General features: G+C 40.6%; 2 protein-coding genes across 4 annotated transcripts in view; one reads left to right on the top strand and one right to left on the bottom strand.

Moving 5' to 3' along the window:
- The window catches only part of LOC148867361 (ARM repeat superfamily protein), a 49,127-nt gene extending 34,903 nt beyond the window's left edge, over positions 1 to 14,224 (top strand). For all 3 annotated transcript variants that reach the window (XR_016110829.1, XM_088981326.1, XM_088981328.1), the window contains one exon: positions 13,717 to 14,224. Coding sequence is in view for 2 of the 3 variants with exons in the window: in XM_088981326.1 (XP_088837452.1) it covers positions 13,717 to 13,796 (80 nt within the window). In the remaining variant the exon portion in view is untranslated. The remainder of the gene's footprint in view (positions 1 to 13,716) is intronic.
- Positions 14,225 to 18,726: 4,502 nt separating this feature from the next.
- Positions 18,727 to 21,931, bottom strand: LOC148867360 (protein TRANSPORT INHIBITOR RESPONSE 1-like). The gene is made up of 3 exons (XM_088978206.1): positions 21,275 to 21,931; positions 20,008 to 20,500; positions 18,727 to 19,908 (listed from the first exon to the last, which is right to left on the bottom strand). Exons 1-3 carry the CDS (start codon positions 21,727 to 21,729, stop codon positions 19,108 to 19,110), a joined length of 1,749 nt encoding a protein of 582 aa, XP_088834332.1. The 5' UTR covers positions 21,730 to 21,931; the 3' UTR covers positions 18,727 to 19,107.
- Positions 21,932 to 23,305: the final 1,374 nt, after the last annotated feature.

The following is a 23,305-nucleotide window of genomic DNA, read 5'->3' as shown; positions in this document are numbered from 1 at the left end:
CCAACCACTAGATCAAAGATTGTAACAAACCAGACAAGTGGACTAACAAGTGGAGAGGCTGGTACAACAGAACTGTAACAGCTGTATAACAGCAGTGTATAAATAACAGCAGGCTATAATCGAATGGGATTATTGAATTGGGAATACAACCTCTCTTCCTCTCTCTCTCTCTCTCTCTCATTCTAGAGGTAGGCTCCCTCGAAAGAGTCCCTGAGTTAGGCAGTTCCTAACACATCCACTAAGAGAAAATTTACTTAAAAATAAAAATGCATATGACCATAACAAAGAAATGAGTGTGGCTTAGTGGTGAACTTATGGTCATTAAAACCTAACCACCAAGGTTTGAATCTTGTTATCATTGAAGTTTGTAATTTTTATACTTACAATTATAAGAATTAAAGTCAATGGCTAATGGGATTAATGAGTAACAAAATAAGTTAATGAGAGAAAGGATCATTAATTAATGAGAGAGGGTTCGAATTAGGTGCTAGAATTCAAATTTGAGTAATTAACTAATTAATAAGAGAGAAAAATTAGACTTAAATATAGGAATAATTAACAAGATTAGTGAGAGAATTTGGAATTAAATATAGATTAAAAAAATAATGAGAAAGAAGGGACATGCGAAATGAATTAAGTGTACCGGGCTGTATTGAACTGTTTCGGGCCTGTATTGATCGATACGGATCCGAAACTGCCTGATATGGGCTTGTATCGGCCAATACATACAAAAAGAAGCACAATAGATGATTTTTACATGTTCCGTGTATTGGGCTTTTGTCAGAACGATACATATCAGTTGATACAGTCCATTATGTTGTGAAATTTTGAACCCTGGATTGATTATCATAGTACAACATCATAGGTTCCTCTGCATCAACTCCAAACTCTCCTAGTAGGGATTGAACCTAGAGAAGCTCTGAAACACCATGTTTCATAGCTCTATATTAAGCTTTTGCACTTGACTTGGATACAATTAGTTGCTTTTTACTCTTTTATGAAATCAGATTACACCCAACAAGAGTGTAGATTCCTAATGTTGGTCTCTTGTCATCTAGGTACCTTGCCTAATCAACATTTGTGTAAGCTTCTAGCTTCAAATGTCCATTGGTCAACAAACAATATCCTTCTGCCTAGGTGTCCTCTCAAATAGGCAAGTATCCTATTTATGGCTTCCTAGTGCTGAACTCGTGGGGCATGTATGTATCGATCAACTCACCACACTACGTAGGGGATATATGCTCGTGTCATACACGAGTATAGTAGCTGACCCACTAATCTCTGATACCTCCCGACATCCTTTACTAGCTCACCATCTAATGCATTACTGCTGTGATTTTAGTCAATGAGTATATTAGCTGGTTTAGCCCCATATTTTCTTGTCTCTTGTAGTAGGTCCAACACATACTTTGGGAAATGAAGATCCCATGTTTGGACCTTGCCACTTTAATGCCTAGAAAATACTTTAGCTTCCCAAGTTCCTGAATCTCGAACTCCCTATGTAGGACTGTAGGTTCCTCTTTAAGGCATCAATCTCACTCAGGGCATTCCCTATGACAACAATGTCATCCACATACACCATCAGCATTGGCACTAGTGATCCCCTTCTTTTCACAAACAAGGTATGGTCAAACTGGGTTTGAATATATCTATCCAAAACCAATCAATGCACTCTTAAACTGGTCAAGCCAAGCACTAGGTGATTCTTTCAATCCATTTAAGGGATTTTTTAATTTGCATACCTTTCATTTGCCCACATCACCATAAAAACTAGCTGGAAGATCCATGTACACCTGCTAGGGATGACAACGGGGCGGGTTTGGGGAGGGTTTTGTAAATTCTAGGCCCTACCTGCCCCAAAACTCGTAGCGGGTTGGATTTTGATAATCCAAACCCTCCCCGCACATGAAAATGCTAAACCCTCCCTGCATTCAAGGGTGAGGGCGGGTTGGGTTTAGAATCTACATCTAAATTCCTATTATTTCTTGTCATATATAAGTAATAAATAAGTAACATAACACACATAAACAAAAAAATTTTCTAATTATTTGAGTAAGACATGTAGAAGACACATAAATTATCAATTATCCTTCACATAAAATTCAAAATATTATTAAGTTTAACACCTGGTAGATAAAGTTTATATGCTTTCCAACAATATGCAGGTTGGGGAAGGTTGGGTTTAGCCTAATATCGTATCGTACCCGTACTCGTATGGGTTGTAGAATTCCAAAATTGTCCTTCAAGCAAAAAAACCTGCCCCATCGGGGAGGGTAGGGGCGGGTACCTATCAAGTAGAGTAGAAACTGCCATCCCTACCTCCTGCAAGTAGGGTTGTAAATCAGGCTGTCGCCCGTGACCCGGTACGACCCGAAAAGGTAGCATATGGGCCTTGCCGGGCTTGGGTTTTCAGGCCCACGGGGTAGCACAACTCGACATGACCCGATCTATAGCTCTACCTTGAAGTATCCATTAAGAAAAGCATTCTTCACATCAAGTTGGAAGAGAGGCCAAGACTGGTAGTTGCTAGAGACAAGAGAATCTGAACCAAACTCATATTGGTCGTCGATGCAAAAGTCGCCAAGTAGTCTATCCCACAAGTCTTGGTATACCCTTTTGCAACCATCCTTGCTTTGTACCTCTCTATGTTTCCATCAGCCCTGAACTTCATGGTATAAACCCATCTACAACCGTCTCCTTACCATCAAGTAGATCCACAACTTCCCATGTCTGATTTTTAATCAAAGCTTTCGTTTCCTCTTGCATAATTGTCTTTCACTTAGGTTTGGAGAGAGGCCCACTAACATTCTTTGGTATAGACATGGAATCAAGATAGAAAAAGGAAGGCCCGGTAGGTAGGGGTGTCCACGGTTCAGTTAACCGAACCATGGGCATATTTTGCAAACCGACTGGTACCACTGGTTTTTGTATCAGTTCGAACTGAAACAAGCGGTTAGCCGATTAACCGGTCTTCGGTTTTCGGTCTTTTTATTTTTTTTTCATTTTTATTAAAAAAATGTTTTCTATCTAAAATAACAAAAATAACAAAGGATTCAGATTCAGATTCGGAGAAAATTACAAAAATAACTATAAGGGAGAAGAAAACCAGAGCCCAAAGCAAAGGGAGAAGGAGAAGAATGGGGGAGAAAGAGAACTAGACAACGGCGACGGAAACAGGGGAGTAATAGAGCTGGCCGGTGGGTGACAGCGACAAGAGAGAAGAAATGGTTCGGTTTCTGTCTGTTGATCTGTTCTTGTTTTCTTTCAGAAACAAGAAGAAAGACAAGTAGATAACCTGATCGAACGACGGTGGTGGCGACAGAGGAGAAAAAGAACTAGCCAACGGACAACGATGACGATGATGGTTTTGGCCTTGGTTCGAATGTTCGATAGAAACATTCGTTTTTCATTTTTTTTGGGCTTGGGCTGAGAGAGAGGGGCACTGGGCTGGGCCGTTGATGCAGAAACATATTAAAATATAATAAAATATAATATATATCTGCCGGTTCGGCTAACCGCTGGTTTTTTATCGGTTAACCGAAAACCAAACCAATCCTTTGTTTTTTTTTTAAATCAAACAGAAACCGAACTGATCGGTTCGGTTAATTGGATTTTTCGGATCGGTTTCTTCAGTTTGGACTGGTTTTTCGATTTTTCGGTTTTTTATGGACACCCCTACCGGTAGGAGGGAGATAACCCACTATAGCAAAGATGATGCAAGATACAATGGGTTGTGCACTTTCTCTTCCCCTTTCAGAGTGCAATAGGAAGTTCTAGGTGATCTGTAATAGTGTTAGGTACAGGAGTAGTATCAACAGGAACTGAAACATCAGAGGAAGCAAAAGGCATACATGGGTCTATGCCAATCAAACTTGGAATCTTAGATGAGTCGATAGGAAGTGATGTGGGTTCCTCTTTGTGGAATCAACCTCCCTGTGTTGTCATAGGCGTTGATGTGTAAAAACTGAGTAGGACATAATGGACCAGGCAAAGTAGGTGAAACAACTAGGTTAGACATTCGAGTAGGTAAAGGAGTTAGAATAAGAAATGGTGTGTATTGCTCATTTCCTCCCCAAAACACTCTCTCTTAAGAGGACTACTTGAAAAGAAAGGTATGGACTCAAAGAAAGTGACATCCATGGTGACATACCAATTTCTCAAAATTGGATTATAACAACAATACCCCTTTTGCTTTAGGGTTCAGCTTTGAGCGGTGATTACCAAGGTATGGACAAAGCTTACACATCCAAACATCCTCAAAGGAATATGAAACATCTCCCCTGTTGAGATTTGGGCTGATATAACATGTTTTTTATTTACATAGCATAGTTAGGGAGTTATTGGGCCTTAGGCCCATTAGTTTATTTTTTAAGTTACGAGTGTTTTTTAAGTTCTCACAAGTAACCAACTTACTAAGGGCATACTTGTCTTTGTATTCTCTTTTACTTATGAGTATATAATCTAATGAAAGGGGCAACCAAACCTAATTCTGAGCTTCTTCCATTCTCTTCTATCTCTCATCTCTCTTTCTTAGCTGAAACCTTTTTCTCCTCTTTCTTTTCTTCTTTCTTTTGCAATTTTAATATCAAAACCGGTTGTCCAAACCTTTCTACTTGGTATCAGAGCAAGTTTAAACATTTCTTGAGCTGCTCCATCATGTAGTCGGATCATGCAGCCCTAGATCGGCCGACTGCACGATAAGGTAAAGGGCTGATCAAAGACTTCAAGTAAGCCCAATTTTTGGATTTTTTGGTGGAATTGCAATCCCTTGTAGCTGGTTTAGGGTTTTACACCAAAATCAGGAAGAACTGGAGAAGGGAATCTTTGGAGGGAGGGGCACTTTAGTTTTTTAGGGTTCCTTGAGGTGGCACTCTAGTTCTCTTCAATTTTGACCTAGGAAGTGGCACTCTAGTTTTCTAGGATTCCTTGAGATTTTTTGAAGGGGCGGCTCAAGTTCCAGCCTTTTTGGAGGTCTCTATAGGGAGCGGCAACCTCTTTTCTCTCTTCTCCTGCTCCCACAGAAAAGGTAATCTTTGGATGAAGGGGCTTCTAGGGCTCTAGGAGGGCGTTTGAGGTTTCTAAAGGAGATAAATACCTTCTTTTTCATCTCAAATTGATTCCCTAACCTATTCTGAGAGTTACAGAGGGTTGTGTAGTTGAAAACAAATTTTTAGGAGAAATGGGATCCGAGGGAGGAGGTACTAGAGACCTCTTCGGGGTCGGAACCATCACTACAGTCGAGTTGGATGGTACAAACTACTTAGAATGGTCACAATCTACAAAGATGGCCATTGGTGCTCGTGGGAAATTGAGGTATGTCACCGGTGAGGAAGAGAAAACTGAAACTAATCATTCCCGATAGGTACAGGAGAACTACATGGTGATGACTTGGCTATGTAATTCCATGTTGCCCCATATAAGTAAGAACTTTTTATGGGCTAACATAGCTAAGGAGATTTGTGATGGAGTAGAAAAAACCTAATCACATAATGAAAATGTTGCTAGAGCCTATCAATTGAGAAACCAAGTGATTGCTACTAGGCAGGGAGATAAGTCTGTTGCTATTTATTTTGCAGCCCTAAAAACCTTATGGCAAGAGATAGATCATTTGGAGATTGTGGTTTGAGAAAGTATCAAAGATGCAACAACTTATTAGAAGCTGGTAGAAAAGAATAGGGTTTTTGAGTTTTTAGTTGGACTTAACCCTGAGTATGATATTGCACAACAACATATTCTTTCCCGAGACAATCAGCTTTGGTTAGCACAGTGAAGCCTAAGTCTTGTGGGGATAAGGTTGGAAATGAACCGAGGAAGGACAAAAGGGATCTGATCTATGACTACTGTAAGAAACCCAAACATACCAGAGATACCTGTTGGAAGCTTTAACCACACCTTGTACCGAGACGACTTAGAAATAAGAAGGGAAATGTGAATATGGCAAGTGACTGGTGATTTAGCAAGGCCTCCTACTATAACCTCTCTAGAATCTTTTGCAACAACTGCAGTGATAGCCGAATTGGAGAGAGATGGATAGTTCCTAAAGCAGAAGGATACAACTAGTTCCAACTCGGTATCAAGTGGACAACAAGGTGCAGGTGGATCAGGAGGTAGTCATTCTACCACGTTTGCACACACAGGTAGTTCACATGCCACTGCAAATTATGTATCCACTATAGGTAAGGGGGGACCTCCCTTAATTATAGACTCAGGAGCCTTAGAACATATGACCACCATTTTCACCTCATACCACCTCTGCTCTGGTAGAGATAGAGTTTCCACAGTTGATGGATCACATATTCACATTGATGGGAAATGGTCTGTCAGGATAACTGATACCATTACCCTACTTTTGTCCTTCATGTTCCTAGACGGAGCACTAATCTTTTATCTGTTAGTAACTTGACAAAGAATTTGAACTGTTATGTGATTTTTTCTCTTGGCCATTGTGTTTTGCAGGATCTAGAATCAAAGAGGACGATTGGGAGTGGTCGTGAGGTGAATGGAATCTATCTTCATGATGTGCTTCCTAGTCATCAGATTCATCATGTCAGTAGAAGTATTGAGTCAGAGTCGATGGGTCAGGTTATGCTTTGGCTCGGACATTTGTCTTTTGCTTCTTTGCGTTTTTTGTTTCCCAAATTGTTTGAGTCTATTAGTTTGTCCAGTTTAGAGTGTGAGGGTTGTCAATTTGGAAAGCATCTTAGACAATCCTTTAAAGCAAGTAATAAAAGATGTTCTTTTGTTTTTGATATGTTCATACTGATGTGTGGGGGCTATACCATGTTTCCTCTATGGGCGGCTATCAACATTTTCTTCTGTTTGTGGATGATTATTCTCGGTACTCTTGGATATATTTGATGAGATCCTGTGATGAGGTACCATCTTTGGTTCAACAATTCCATTAGATGGTGCTGACACAGTTTGTGGCACGAGTGAAAGTGTTTAGATCAGACAACGTTAGGGAATACTTTGAAAAAAACCCGTCATCATACCTTTTGGAGCATGGAGTTATCCATAAGAAAAGTTGTAAATACACTCCACAACAGAATGGTGTAGCAGAAAGGAAGAACAAACATATTGTGGAAGTAGCAAGAAGCATGATTTTGAGCTCTACAGTTCCAGTTCTTTTTTGAGGTGATGCAGTTCTTACAGCAGTATTCTTGATTAATTGGGTGCCTTCTCGTGTTCTTGGATATAGCACTCCTTCAACCTTCTTTTTCTTGAGGGGGAGACATTCCATATTCTTTTAAGGATGTTTGGATGTGTGTGCTTTGTCCATGTTCTTGGTTTTCACCGCTCAAAACTGGATTCTAAGGTGAAGAAGTGTCTTCCTTGGGTATGTAGGAAATTAGAAGGGGTTTTGTTATGGTCCAATCTCCGGGAGTCGGTATGTTACTATGGATGTCACCTTTTTTGAGTCCACACTTATTTTTCTTGGGGGGTTCTTCTCAGGGGGAGTGTTTTGGAGAAGGAAGTGAACTGTCTATACCACTTCCTGTTCTAGCTCCTTTGTTTATTCCGATGTCTGACCTACCTTTTTCACCCACTTTGCCACCTTCATTGTGTCCTGTCTCTCAATGTTTTACACGACAACACCTACGGCAACGCAGGGAGGTTGATTCCATAGTAGAGGAACCTATGTCACTCCCTATCAGCTCATCGAAGATTCCAAGTTCGACTTACACAGATCCATGTATGCCTCTTGTTCCCCCTGATAGTTTAGTTCCTATTGATACTACAACCCCTACTCGTAACGTAATTGCAAATGACCTTGATTTCCTTGTTGCCCTCAGAAAAGGGAAGAGGAAGTGTACTGTTCATTGCATCTCACACTTTCTTTCCTACAGTGGATTATCCCCTTCCTACCGGGCCTTCCTTTCCTCCCTTGACTTTGTGTCTATACCTTGGAGTGTTAGTGAGACTCTCCAAATTTGAGTGGAAGACAATTATGCAGGAGGAAATGAAAGCTTTGATTAATAATCAGACATGGGAGATTGTGGATTTGTCTGATGGCAAGGAGACTGTTGGATGCAAATGGGTTTATACATTGAAGTACAAGGCTGATGGGAGTATAGAAAGGTACAAGGCGAGGCTAGTTGCAAAAGGGTATACTCAAACTTATGGCATAGACTACTTGGAATCTTTTGCACCAGTGGCAAAGATGAGTTCAGTCCGAATTCTTTTATCACTAGCAGCTACATACTCTTGGCCCCTCTTCCAACTTGATTTGAAGAATGCCTTTCTCAATGGGGACTTGCAGGAGGTGTATGTGGACCTTCCAGTTGTTTCTACAATAATGTGGAAAAATGAAAGGTATGCAAGTTTAAGAAGTCCCTATATATGGTTTAAAACAATCACCCAGAGCTTGGTTTGACAGGTTTAGAAGTGCATTAGTTGTATTTGGCTATACTCAAACTCAATCTGATCATACTCATTTTGTGAAGAGGGGTTCACTGGTGTCAGTTTTGATAGTGTATGTGGATGACATTGTAGTTACAAGAAATGATTTGAGTGAGATTGATACCCTGAAGAAGAATCTGCACAAAGCGTTTGAGATTAAGGATCTTGGGGAGCTGAAGTACTTTCTGAGCATTGAAGTGGCAAGGTCCAAGCATGGGATCTTCATCTCACAGAGGAAATATGTTCTAGATCTACTACATGAGACAAGAAAGCTTGGGGCAAAGATAGCTGACAAACCTATTGATTAGAACCACGAGATAAATGCTTTTGAGAGTGAACTAGTGAAGGATGTTGGAAGATATCAGAGGTTAGTGGGGCGGTTGCTATACTTGTGTATGACACGACTAGACATCTCTTGTGCAGTGAGTGTGGTGGGTTAATACATGCATGCCCCATGAGTTCAGCATTAGGAGGCTATTGATAGGATACTTTCCTATTTGAAGGGACACCTAGGTAGAGGCATATTGTTTGCTGACTATGGACAATTGAAGTTAGAGGTTTACATAGATGCTGATTGGGTAGGGTGCCTAGATGATAGGAGATCTACACCAGGAGTTTGTACTCTTGTTGGAGGAAATTTAGTTTCATGGAAGAGTAAGAAACAGACAGTTGTGGCAATGTCAAGTGCATAAGCTGAATACAGAGCCATGGCACATGGTGTTTTAGAGCTCATTTGGATTTGTTCCTTGTTAGGGGAGATTGGAATTGAGGCTAAAGAACCTGTAATGCTATATTGTGACAATCAGGCAACAATTAACATTACCAACAACCCAATTCAGCATGATAGGACGAAACATATAGAAGTTGATAGACACCTTATAAGGGAAAGGGTGACAGCCAGAGAAGTTTGTTTGCCATATGTTGCATCTGACTTGCAGCTTGCTGATGTTCTTACAAAAGGAGTTGCAAGAAACAAACTGGAACATGATCTATGCAAGTTGGGAATGTGTGACATTTATTCCCAACTTGAGTGGGAGTGTTGAGATTTGGGCCGATATAACATGTTTTTTATTTACATAGCATAGTTAGGAAGTTATTGGGCTTTAGGCCCATTAGTTTATGTTTTAAGTTAAGAGTGTTTTTTAAGTTCTCACAAGTAGCCGACTTACTAAGGGCATATTTGTCTTTGTATTCTCTTTTATTTATGAGTATATAATCTAATAAAAGGGGTGGCCAGACCTAATTCTGAGCTTCTCCCATTCTCTTCTATCTCTCATCTCTCTTTCTTAGCTGAAATCTTTTCTCCTCTTTCTTTTCTTCTTTCTTTTACAGATTTTATATCAAAATAGGTTGTCCAAACCTTTCAACTTCCCCCTTAGGATAAATAAGGCTATAAGGAACAACATATCCAAGAAAACTACTGTGAGAACTGCATCACCCCAAAATTGAAGTGGAATTGTGGAGCTCACCATAGTACTTCTTGCTACTTCTATAATGTGTCTCTTCTTCCTTTTTGCTACACCATTTTGTTGTGGAGTATATGAACATCTGCTTTGATGAATTACTCCATGATCTAATAAATAGGATGACGAGTTTTTTATAAATATTCCATAGCATTATCTGATTTGAACACCTTGAACTGCACTCCAAACTACGTCAAAACCATTTGATGAAACTATTGTACAAAGGCAGGTACCTCATTGTGAAATCTCATCAAGTATGTCCACGAATATTGCGAATAATCATTCATAAATAGGAGAAATTAGCAATAGCCACCCATAGAAGGAACATGATATGGTCCCCAAACATCAGTATGGGCAATATCAAAAATTGAAGAACATCTTTAATTGCCTGACTTAAAAGAATGTCTACAATGTTTTCCAAGTCGACAACCTTCACACTCCAAACCGGTTAACTTAACAGACTCAAATAGCTTTGGAAACAAAAAAAACAAAGAACCAAAAGAAAGATGCCCTAACTGATTATGCTTTATGTGAAAGCATAATCTGACACTGACTTTGACTAATTACTCTTGCTATTGACATGATGACCTTGATGACTAGGAAGAACATTGAGAAGGTAGACATCATTCAACTCATGACCACTCCCAATTGTCATCTTTGACTCAAGATCCTGCAAAACACAATGACCAAGAGAAAAAAATACTGATCAATTCAATTTTTCTTGTCAAACTACCCAGATAAAATATTGGTATTCAGTCTAGGCACATGCAATACAGAAGGCAAGGTAATGGTATTAATTATTTTTATGGACCCCTTCCAAGCAATTGGAACATGGAGCCATAAGCTATGGAGATTCTATTTCTACCGGAGCAGAGGTAGTATGAAGAGAGGATGGTGGGAGTGTTGGTCATATGTTCTAAGCTCCTGAATCTATAATCCAATGAGGTCCCCCTTTACCTGTAGTGGAAGCATAATTTGCAATGGCATATGAACTACCCATATGAGCAAATGAAGTAGTGTGACTTGGCTCTTGGGCCACTTGCACCTTGTTGTCCACCTGGTGAGGAACTGGAACTAGTTGTATCTCTTTGACTTAGAAATTGCCCATATCTCTCCAACTCAACCCTAAATGTAGTTGCTACAATTGATTCCAAAGGTGTTGTAAGTAATCTAGATAAGTCACTAGTCATTACCATAGTAGCATTCTCCTTTTTATCTCTAAGCTGAATTGGTATAAGGTGCGGATGAAGCTTCCAAAAGGTATCTCTGGTGTGCTTAGGCCTTCTTGCAGTAATCACAAATCAAGTCCTTCTTGTCTTCCTTTCTATTATCAGTACCGCCCTTATCCTCATCAGGATTAGGTTTTACTGGGCTAAGCATAGTAGACTGCTTAATGCTTAGGTTCCTAGTTCCTCATCATAACATTCCTCCTCTCTTTTCCAGACACAAAGGCATATGCCTGAGAGATAGTTACACTGTCATGAGAAAGAACATGGTGTCGTGCAAAATCATATTCTGGATTGAGTCCTATTAGAAACTCAAACACTGTTCTTCTGTACTAGCATCTAGTAAGTAGTTGCATCTTTACTACTCTTCCAAACCACACTCTCCAAATTGTCCATCTCCTACCACAAGGTTTTGAGGGCTGAAACTCCATTCCAAATTTCCTTGGTTGTGTTAGCCCATAGAAAGCTCTTGCTTATATGGGGTAACATGGAATTGCACAGCCAAGTCATCACCATGTAGTTCTCCTACACCCGCTGAACGGAGTTGGTCAGATTTCTTCTCTTCACCAGTCACATACCCCAATTTTCCACGAGCACCAATTGCCATTTTGGTTGATTGTGACCACTTTGTACCATCCAACTTAACTGTAGTGATGGTCCCTACCCCAAAAAGATCACCAGCCCCCCCTACACCTAGTCCCATTTCATTGGTATACTTGTGTTCCACTCTACTGCCCTCCATAGTTCTTAGAATAGTTTAAAAATCATTTGTAGACCTGAAGGAATAGATAGATCCCCTTTGGATGCCTTAACCAACGTTCTAACACCTAAAAACCTTTACTTGGAGAGGTTCCCAACTTCCCAGGTGCTGGTAGAAACAGGAGGAAGGCTGCTGCTCTCTCCAGAGACCTCAGAAAACACCAGAATTTGAACTGCCTCTTTCAGAAAAACACAAGGATCCTAAAAAATCCTGAGCACCCCTTCCTAGGTAAAAAATAAAGGGTCCTACTGCAATCAAGGGTTCTAGATCCACGAAAAAAATCCAAGAACTGGGCAGTTGGCTGATCTAGGGCTGCATGGTGGAAAACTCAAAAATCTTGTAATGTGGTTCTGATACCAAGTAGAAAACTCAGATCTGCAACATGATTTGATAACAATGAAAGAAAGAAGAAAGAAAGAAGAAAGAAAGAAAGGAGTTTCTTGGAGAGAAGATATGGGAGAGGCTGATAATAACCTGACCGCCCCACTCATTATCTTATATACTCACAATAAAAGAGATTACAATGACTAATATGCCCTTAATAGGGCTGCTGCTGCTGCTGATAACATAAAAACAGTTTTTAAAAGTAAACATAAACTAATGGGCCTTGGGCCCAATAACACTAACTAATAATGCTAAACAAAAAGAAACAAAAATCTGCTGAATATCTCAACAATTAGCAATGTGATACACACAATACATATTGATACTTTGAACCTTGCTTCAGAGTGGACAAGGGAAAGAATAGCTCATGGTAGCCTGTCTGACAGTTCTTGGCTTTTAATCTTTCTTTTGTAACAGAAAAGGGAATGTATAAATAGGATGAAAACTGGGTAGCTGTATTAAGTTTTAAACAACTGATCTACTAATCTGCCAACGTCAGTAGAATATCTACATGTTGTCAATAAAGGAAAAAATCCCTATTTTCTCTCCAAATTGCAGTATATTTCTTTTTCTCGTGTGTAATGTATTTTCTGTAGACTCTAGTTCACATAATTGAATCTTTTATTTATTTTCAATTTTCTCATTATCATTCTGGTGACTTTTGTAATGCACTTGGACCCAAGATGGACAGTTTATAAACTTTCCTGGAATCAGAGATCGGCATTTCTTTTTCCTGGAAGTCATGGTCAACTATATTAACACAAATATAGCTATATTAGATGAAGACCATCTTTACCTATCTTGTTATTCTTAGGTTGGGTAAATTGGGATGAAACCTACAACCTAACATTTGTGGTATAGGAACATCATAGAATTGATGCCCAGCCTTTGTGTCATAATCTTCAACTTTGTCAATGATATATTTTCTGTGGGTGCCTGGATCAACAATTTCAGGGCCTAAAGCTGCTTCTTGGGCCTTGTAGCCCCTGTGAACACGAGTACCAAAAAAGCTGCATCTTGGGTTGCATCTCTACTAGATATATGATGAAAAACTGATGGGCTTTGTAACCTCAGGTGCCATACCCACAGGGCTTCTTTGATGTCCACATGCCTTTTTATCTACAGTGGTTTCATGTGGAGATCAGTATCTCCAACTCAACAAGATTAGCTTCTGGTCCACATGCAAGAATATTCTTGGTTGCTTGCTAATTGTTAATTTTGTTGTGCAAAGCAGGGTTGCACTATTGTTTTTCTATGTACAATATTTTAGTTAACTATTTTTTCTCTGACGGTGAGATTCCTACATCTTCCTTAGGACTGGTGAGTATTTTATGAAATGTTGTTGCATGTGTTGATTGATCAATGTAAAAGAAATAGCCCATGAAGGCCAGTGCTTGCATATTTGATAATTTGATGCATGTAATTTATGGATCCCAGTCAATATGGTCGGATCGTAAGCCTGTTTCTTCACTTTTACTTTCAGCAAGGACTCGCAGTTCAGGCATGGCTCCTGAAATCAACACTGAAGAAGGTGATGTCGTGGGATTGGCAGCAATTACATAAGGAGTTTATCAGATATTCATGTTTTCATGGTGAGTGTACAGAAATGGAATTTAATTTAATGAGGAAAACATGGCTTCTTTTTGGTCCTTCCTCCAGTAGTCCCCCATGTTGTACATTATTTCATATCTTGAGGCTGTCTCAATTAGAAGTTGGACTATCTGTACAGAGCATGCTATGTCCTCTTTGTAGGAAGATCAGGTTTGTCGAAGGGTTGATTGCTGTTTTTGTACATTTTTTTTCTCTTTTTTAATTTAATATTTCTTTAATAATATAGTTGATATTAATGGTGAGACTGAATGTGTAACCACCTCCCAAGTATTTGGGATCAAGGCTTTCTTGAGTTGAGTATCTTATTTTAGTTCTCTCCCAAGGTTGCAACATAAACATCATAAATACATTATTTGGTTTTGATATTGGTTCGCCTCTTGACAGTTTAAAATGCCTCTTATTATCTTTGGGACAATATCTTTCCATTAGTGTTTTGTTCAGAATCATGTTGACAAATTCATTACCTGGGATCGAGTCCCACCACCTGGGTTGGGGGTTACCCCCTGTTGTGTGGCCCATTACTGAGTTGAAAACTGCCACTTTTTGTAAATAACTCCTATGTTAAAATTTAAACTAAAAAGTATGAATGGATTGGCCGAACCAAAACATCTGTGGTTAACCTACATCTTTATCTATGTTTTTTATAATATTTTATAAATATAAAAAACCAAAAGAAACAAACATGTCATTCAATTAACCGGTTGATTTAATTTGGTTTTGGTTCACAAATATAAGATGCTGAAGGCGTTGGGTCGGTTTCAAAAATAAGCTTATGGTTCGATTAACCAAACCGTGAGCAATCCTACATGTGGCTTATCCAGTCTGCTTTGGATCAGCTATAGAATCCCTCATGGTCAGCCAAAATAGATGGGGTCATACAGCTAACAAGTAATAAGTTAATAACTTATATGCTACTCAATACGAACCTTTAGTTATATTTCTTTCTGTACATGCATCTTGGGAGAATGCCAAGGAAATTCAGCCCCACTCATGGGGCCTTCTACTAAATATGCATTTCTGAAAACAACAATACATCAGGGAAACAAAAGGTCCTAAAGTTTTATCCTTCTTCCTCCCTACTTGTATGGCTGTAAACCTTGATCTCTACCAAAAAGCGTCAACATCAAATTCTGGCCATGTTTTGTATATTATTCCTCGAGGGCATATAACTAATGTTCCAAAAATAGGAAATCAAAGTAAAGGAAGTTTTTATTAAAGAAAAATAACATTGGCATTGGGTAGAAAATCCAAAACCAAATTAACAGAATACAAATGTCTGCATTTTGTGTGTATATATATATATATATATATATATTCATAATTCAATAAAAAAGTTCCTTATTCTTTGTCAATATTTATATAATTATTATAAAAAGCCAGATTCTTTCTGCTCAGAGAATTTCCAATTCAGCAGTGCAATTACCCAAAGGTGGAAATTTTGGCCTTCCCTCTGTCAATCTTCTTGGATTTTGACCGAGTGCTTGGTTGGCGGAAAATCAAAATTGGATGAAAAGTTGAAAACTGGATCAGTGTTACCGTACCGTACCTTGACTTTGTTACCGAGAAGAGCATGATGATGGTGCCTTTATTTCTAGGTTTTTTTTTTTTAATTCCCGGGTTGAAAATTTCATTTAAAAAGCACTAACAGTCCTGGGTTTTGGATCCTTGGAATGAGAAGCCCTGCAACTGCATGCATGAGCGATGAGTCTCTCCTCTCAAAAAAGATGGTGATTTACAATTCAAAAGGCGAAGAGGGAAAAAGAAAAAATCTGCAGCGTTAACTCAACAACACTCCGGACAGCTCCACATATAGAGGTGGTGACGTGAGTTGGATAGAGACTTGGCATGTGCTGGTTGAATTGACAAAACAAAAGTAGTAGTACCCAGAAAAAGAATACCCCATCATCATCATTATCATCATCATCCTCTCATCTCTGCAGTCTCCTCCACCCATATTAAAGTTTTAATCCCTGGATTCTGACCACCCAAAACCCAATTCATATCTAAATTTAGAGACAGAAAATCTCTTAAACTTTGAAATGAAGCAAGGCAATTTTTGTTCCTAAAACTGTTGGATTCCTCTGTTTAGACTAGAGGCCAATCCTGAGTCCTAACTTCTGCAACACTGAGATGAGGCACAGAGGAAAGTCAATATTGAAGGAAACGGTGCGTGACATAGCACTGACAAATTGTGTTTTCTTGTCTCTACTTCACCTGCATATGGGTGGTCTTGGTCCTACTGATTGCTGATTGCTACTGGACTTGATCATCTCTCTCTCTCCCTCTCTCTCACGGTTCTGGGTTCTTCAGCTGGTACATTGGCCTTTTCCTCTCGTCATCTAACCCAAATTATATGGTTCAGGATGATTGTATGGCTATGCATGATTTTCTGCTCTGCTCACTTCACCACTTGCTTACAGTCATAGTGTCTCACCAATTGGGAATGGTCCTGCCTCATGAAAAGTCCTAATTAGCAGAATTGGGCCTTATTAATTCCTCCATTACTGGTTGAGGAATGAGGGGGGTTGGGGAATCCATGACCGACCCAACACCTTTCTCAATTCTCATGTTCTGAGGATGACATCTAACGGCTCAGTGGGGACTCTCTCTCTAGGGCCTGTGGGGCCAGATCAAAATTGACAACTCTGTGGGCCCAAAGAAATCATTGATGGGTCTACTCCCCCCATTACTTGCCACGTCTCTCATCACATGCTCAGTTCAATTCCATCACACAGAGAGACTGATATCTCCTCATGGTCCGTCGTATATGTTTATTGCTGTGAGGTTAGCATTAACTCCACGTCCAAACATGGCGGGCATTTTGAATAAAAAAGAGTTGGATCTTGGTTGGTTATTTACGTATTGTACAGTTTACTGTCTGTGGGTTCTCTGTTCTATTACTTTCACTAGTCTAATTACTCTCTCTTACCTCTCTATCAATGTATCTATGTATCCTTCTCTGTTTTTGTCTGTTTGGTATTCAATAATCAATAATACTCAGAAGTCTGTGAGTTCTCTCTCAGGTGGGATAAAGAGAGAAAGAAAAAAGGGTTCCCTGTAGCAAAAGTTGTGGAGGCCATGAATTTCCCAGGAATATATCACGTGGAACAACAGTCGAGGCTGAGCAGTCAGCAACTCAGCACCTCTCTTTCTCTCCAGTCTCTCCCACACTGTAAAAGTTATTCACACAAGTTACCTTTTATTTCTTTTCCATTTCACTGTTCCAGGGTTCCTTTTCTTTCTTCTTTTCAGAGTTTTTTCTTTTTCATGGAGGCCCAAGCCTTCATTTATTACCAAGGCCGCCTTACATTATTATATTCAAGGTAAAGGTCAGGTGAGGTTAGGGCTTCCAAGTTGAAAGTTGAAACAACCATAAACAAATATTTGCTAGTAATGAAGTCAAGAGTCTGACTACTGAGGACTGAAGACTGAGGAGTACATTGGTGTAAAATTTTTGTGAATGAAGGGTTTTTGAGTTTTAATACTTCATACACCTTGATACGTGGCTTCTGACATTCAGAGTCTGAGATGTGGGCGCTTTCTCCTCAGCAAATGATAAGTTCCAGACCCATTTCAAGATCTCTCTGATGCCCACTCCCACACCCCACCCCACCAAAGAAGAGGGAGAGAGAAAGAGAGCAGAACACAGCTCCAATGAATAATGATCTCATCTATCACCTTCAAAATTGTTGAAAGCTGCTTATAGATTATAATATCAAACCTGCTGATCTCACCCCTGCAAGTTGGAATCTCTCTCTCTCTTGGCGGGGAAGTTAATTGAGTAGTAAGGATGATTCATGTATCAGATTGCCCGGTCACATTACTCATTACACGGGGAGGATACGGCAGCATGGCAGGTTTCTTACTTTGTTTTTGTACCTTTTTTTATAATTTTTTTTTTCAGTTGCTCCTCAGAAACAAGCAACTCTAACCCTAATGATTGATTCTACTTCTATCCCCCCATCTCCCATGATATTAAAATGGTGATAAAGCATATGAAAGATCAAAGTGTTTTAACTCCATAATTATTAAATCCAATTCCCTTGAACATTGAACAACCACCCTGAATGTCAGAACGGTTCGGTCCAAATCATTCCTAATATCATCACAGCCATCTGTACACACAACACAGAAATCACTTGTGACATCCTCCCCATGGCATCGCCCAAGCAAGATTTATTAGATTTTCATAACCACAGAAACTAGTGGCATTCCAGAGATTCCAATATGACTGTTCATAGACCATGTATTTGTTCTTCTCGTCGCGTAAAAGAAAAACAAAGAACGTGTCTTGAGTCTGGATTCCTCCTCATGTTCGACCATTCAATTTGACTGATAGAAGAGATCAGGAAAATGTCTTTTCCATTTGACTGATAGAAGTCCATGAAGCTTTAAAGGCAGCCACTATTCACAGTCAAAGAGACAAGAGTCCACTAGATTCAGGCAGCAGCACATCCATGATCCATCCATCTAAACATATGACATTTCCGACACTAGATTGCGTGAGAGATCATCACCCAGAATCCCTAATAAGCACCTCCGAGGGACAGAGTTTCAAACAAGGTACCCTAGACAATAAAAATTCAACCACAATTACCGACACGTCGTGCATCAGAGGGAACGGACCCACCACCCTCAATAATTCTCACCCAACAGGTTTACTCAGTCAAAGGGTAATACAATGTGGCAAACAATTTATCCATTTTTTCCTTTCGGACGAATCCACAAACACCTGGCGATACCATTCTCAGCATCAGACAAGGCGATCACTATACATAGTCAATCAGTTTGAACGTTATTGAAGTGGGTTTGCTCTGGTATGAAAAGAATTCAAAAAAAAATGAAAACTGCAATTCGTGCTTTTTGATCTCCAAAGACAAAGTTTTTGAGTCAAATAAACATCATAACTGAAAATCTCCTCTCCACAGAACTGATACAAATGCATCATCATCACTTTGTGAATGTTCGCACGTATACAAGATTATGCAGCTGCATAAGATTTTATAACAAACCCAACTACCATAACTTATTATCCCCTCATTGTCTATGCTTCCTCAATCTCTTCTGCTCAGCCAAGCAATAAAACAAATTGGCCATTGAGCTCCGAGGTCTCTTCATGGAAGCCTGGCATCACTGCAGTTATATTAGGCCTTATAAGATCAAACTATGACACCATGACAAGTAAAACAGAGTTCATACATGCAACCTTCCACACAGAAGCGTTAACAGGCTTACATTACAAAGCTTTGACCCCAGGTGGAGTTTAGGAAAATTCGGTTGCAGATTTCAAATCACCCATAGTCCAAACAAAGCCAGGCATGTCGAGCCTAGGCCCTGCGATTGTCCTGTAAACATAAAGCCTCTCTATGGGCTCACTTTCTGGCCTCAAGTCTGGGGGGCCCCTTTCATCAATAACCTCAACGTTGAGCCTAGGCATCTTCTGACCAAGAAGCTTACATGCTCCAAAACTCACTGAGCATGAAGACATCCAAAGGGATCGCATTGTCTCCAGCTTTGATGCATTTACTAAGAGGGCTTTGTCACCAAACGGGCAGTCTCGGATCTCCAACTTCCGAAGGCTCTTGCACCCAGACAACACGTGATGAAGGCCCAAGTCACTCTCCCCAGCAAAGGCCACTGATAGCATCTCCAGCTTTTGTGCATGGGTCCCAATGTACTCGAACACGAGGTCTGTGAGGAGACCAGAGAGCGAAAGGCGCCGGAGATCCTTGCAGTGCTCGACAATGGCACCAAAACCAGCATCTAGTGGTTGCAGTGTAAGGTAATCCGGTGTCCGGGGCTCAATGATGCAGAGACGGAAGCGGGTCATGTTGGGACGGTTCCTTGCAATGGTAAAAAGAGCAGCATTTGTCATCTGTCGGCAGAAATAAAGAACTGATTGAAGCTTGGGGCAGCCCTCAGAAACAGAGACAAGACCCTGCTCCGTCAAGGACACATTAGCTTCCTGGCCAAATGGGTCTGATGGGAACACCCTCAGTTCCTCAAGATCCTTGCAAGATGCCGCAAGGGCATTGAGTCCACTGTCTTCAATGTAATCCAGTACCTGTTGCAGTTACTTTGCCTTAGATTTCTGCGGACTATGCAAATAAAAAGAATAGTGGCCAGTTGGCCACCACAGAGTACAAAATTAGAAGAGACCTACCCACAACCGTTGAAGATTCCGGCACTGTCTGATGAGTTTGATAAGATCAGGGCTTTGAATGGTGGCATAACTCAAGTTCAAAAATGTAATTCCAGCACATACAGAGTAGGTAGCTGGAAGGTATGAGGGAACCACGTCCCAGAACCCAGATAGGCTTTTGAGACCCTTGCAGCCTGCAAAGGCATTTCCAAGCCTGGAGTAGAGCTCAGGGCGGAGCTCTGCCGTGTAAGCACCCATGCCCAGATCGACAAGCTGAGGGGCCCGGCGAAGGAGGTTAGGGAGCTTGTCAAGGGGCACAGAATGGTTGAGCCGGAGGGTCCTCAGGTTGGTGCACCTGCTCACCAAGCGCTCCAGGGCAGAGAAGCTCACCTCCCCTTCCAGACATGAAAAGCTGAGAGAGACCAGTGATGTACATGACTCAGGGAAATGGCTGAGCCAATTGCCGCTCCGATCATCCACATCGCATTCCCGCAAATCAAGTTCTTTCAGATTCCTACATCAAATCATAGAGCCAAAAAAATTCTAAATCAGAGCAGCAAAAAAGAAAAAAAAAATAGAGAAATACAGCAACCAACTGCAGCCAGCCAGCCACATAACCCACGCTTTTATTGAAAGAACTTTTCTTTCCCCTCTACTAAAAGTTCAAATAAGCAGGATCCTGAATCCCAAAAAGTGCAATGCAACAAAACCCTAAAAGGACCCAGGTAAAGAAAACCATTCTTCATATTAAAATGTAAACAAACAGAAGAAAAGGGAGAAGAATCCAGGAATCCGAAACAGACCCATATAATATCAGTCCATAACAAAACACAATGAGCGGAAAATAATGAACCAAATGACCGCCACTAGGTTTTCCACATTGGTCATTTCAGAATCTAATTCCACCCTAGACCTCTTGAAAACAAAAAGGGAAGAAAAAAAGGATTTCACAGATTAACCGAAAGAAACACAAATGATTACCATCAGAAGTTAGGGTTAGTTCAGGACCTCAACAGAAAGAAGAAACGTTATTAAGTCGAAAATGGCTGAAGAGCAACGAAAAATACTCCTGGTCTGAAGAAAACTTGCGCCACTCACCACCAAACGACAAAATTTTGAAGCGAAGAAAGGGGGAAATGTTCAAATCTTTTCATGCATTGACCGTCAATCAGCAACTAAACAATCATACTTCATGAGAACTTGGGGTTTTAGCTAAACCTACTAAAAATCGGTTTCAAACTGCCGGCCAGCACAAAGCAACAGAAATGTGTAGTGAAGGAAAAAGAACCTGCAATTGGCAGCAATGGCAGCGAGTCCATCCGTAGTGAAACCCTCACAAGACGAGAGGACCAAAGCACTGAAATTCTTAAATGAACGCGAGATCAGTTCCAACGCCTCGTCGGTCACCACCATACGCTTCAATCTCAGCTCCTCTAACCACGGGTAAGCTTCGGCCATGGCCGAGATCCAGGGGTACACATACCCTCCCCACCCCTCCGGCACGAGATTGAAATCAGCAAAATGCGGTTTCCCCTTGAGCGACACAGATCGGACCTCCGGAAACCGCCTGATCACAATCCTAGGGCTCACTGCGTAGCAGTTCCCAACGAAGATCCGGCGCCGGCACCACCTTTCAATCTCGTACCAGGACTTGCACACCAGGGAAACGGCGTTCCTTTCCTTATCGGAGTGAATGAACGAGAAAACATGCTCCAAGACCTCTTCTGGAAACGAATACGCCATTGAGGCTTCGACTCACCGAGCTTTAATTGCTTCAGTAATGGAGACTAAAACTAATTAGCTCAAAGCATAGATTTGTGTATCCGGCTGTCAAAAAGAAAAATACGAGGACAACAAAGACGCCATTAACAAGCTTCAGATCAAACAACTGAATGAGTTGCAGAGAGAGAGAGAGAGAGAGAACAGTGAGAGGCGTTAAGGGGATAAGGTTTTATTTTGGGCACGGTGGGGTTAAATCGTAACCATGGTTGAGCAAATCTTGAGTTAAGTGGTGGTGAAGTTAATCGACGGCCCAGAACCTGACTCATTCCAAAAGGTCTATCCTAGCCGTTAGATTAACTTACGGACGTTCTTATCAGTTATCCGTTTGGGCCGAAACGCAGCCGCTAAAAACCGGAAACATACGAAATGTCTACGAAACGAAACCGTTACATCGTATACATAACGTATCGCGATAAATTGATTTGTCGAATATCGTGTCGGAAAGTCACCTGTGGGGCCCAAAATGGTTCGAATATCCCCATCGTGGATTTCAATGGTGGGTCCACCTGTGAAAACCGGAGGAACGATCTGATGCGAAAACGATATATGCGAAGTTAGGCATCAGTGGATGAGATTAGATCAGGGGAGTGCCCCCCAGATCCGCCAAAAGAGACAACTGTACGAATACGACGGTAGGTAGTCGGTACAGTACCGTCGTATGGTGTACAATAATACGGGGTATATACGGAAATAATAATCTATAAATGGTAGAAAAGGTGTGTTTGGGCAAGTACAGGTATGATATTCAGTTATTCACTAATGGCGTTACCAGTCTGATTGACCGAATTATTGATGTCTGGTGAGCGAAGTGACCAAATCATCCATGTCGATGAGGATGGAGTAGCGGGATAGCATCGTCATTTAGCAAAAGGACAATAGCATGTATGGGCAGTATGGAGATGTCGTTTTTATGTTAAACGCACGGTCAGGATCAAGGGATGGCTAAGAAAACACCTAGACCGTTTGATCGGCACCTCGCCTTCTGTTATACGTCTTTATCGATAACAACCGAGGAAAAGCATAAGATATCTCTTCTCCACTCTCACACGAATGTGCAAACTGCAAAGACACTTTATCAGTTTATCTAGGCCGTGGGATTGGAATTACTGGCAATAAAGAATGATCGGATCGGATCTTTCGGAAGGTTCCAATCCAAGGTGGAGAAACCATTTTTAAAAGGCAAAGTGCAGGACCGAGTACACTGACACGCGTCTGTCAACCAACGGTGCGGATTGGGGGGGTGTTGTCCGATTCACGTGGGCGAAAGAAGACAGGGATTAACCCCAGGAGATGTAGGTGACCTGTCACCGGTTTAGAAAATGGAAACCCCAGTTTCCGATTTTTTTAAATAATAATAAACTAATTTATGAGAATTATGATGTAGGGAATTAAAAAAAGAGATGAGCTGGGAAGCACATAAATACCTGAAATCCAGAATAAGAAAATAATTAGGGAAAAACAGGTGGGAAGGACATAGGGGGAAATAATTAAATAATAATACCCCCACGCATGGGTTTCCGGGATTTTCTCAAGTCTC

This window comes from Nelumbo lutea, chromosome 3, assembly GCF_056320005.1.
Source record: "Nelumbo lutea isolate HS-2025 chromosome 3, American lotus-T2T, whole genome shotgun sequence".
In the NCBI taxonomy this organism is placed as follows: Eukaryota; Viridiplantae; Streptophyta; class Magnoliopsida; order Proteales; family Nelumbonaceae; genus Nelumbo; species Nelumbo lutea.
This window is presented reverse-complemented; position numbering and strand designations above follow the sequence as displayed.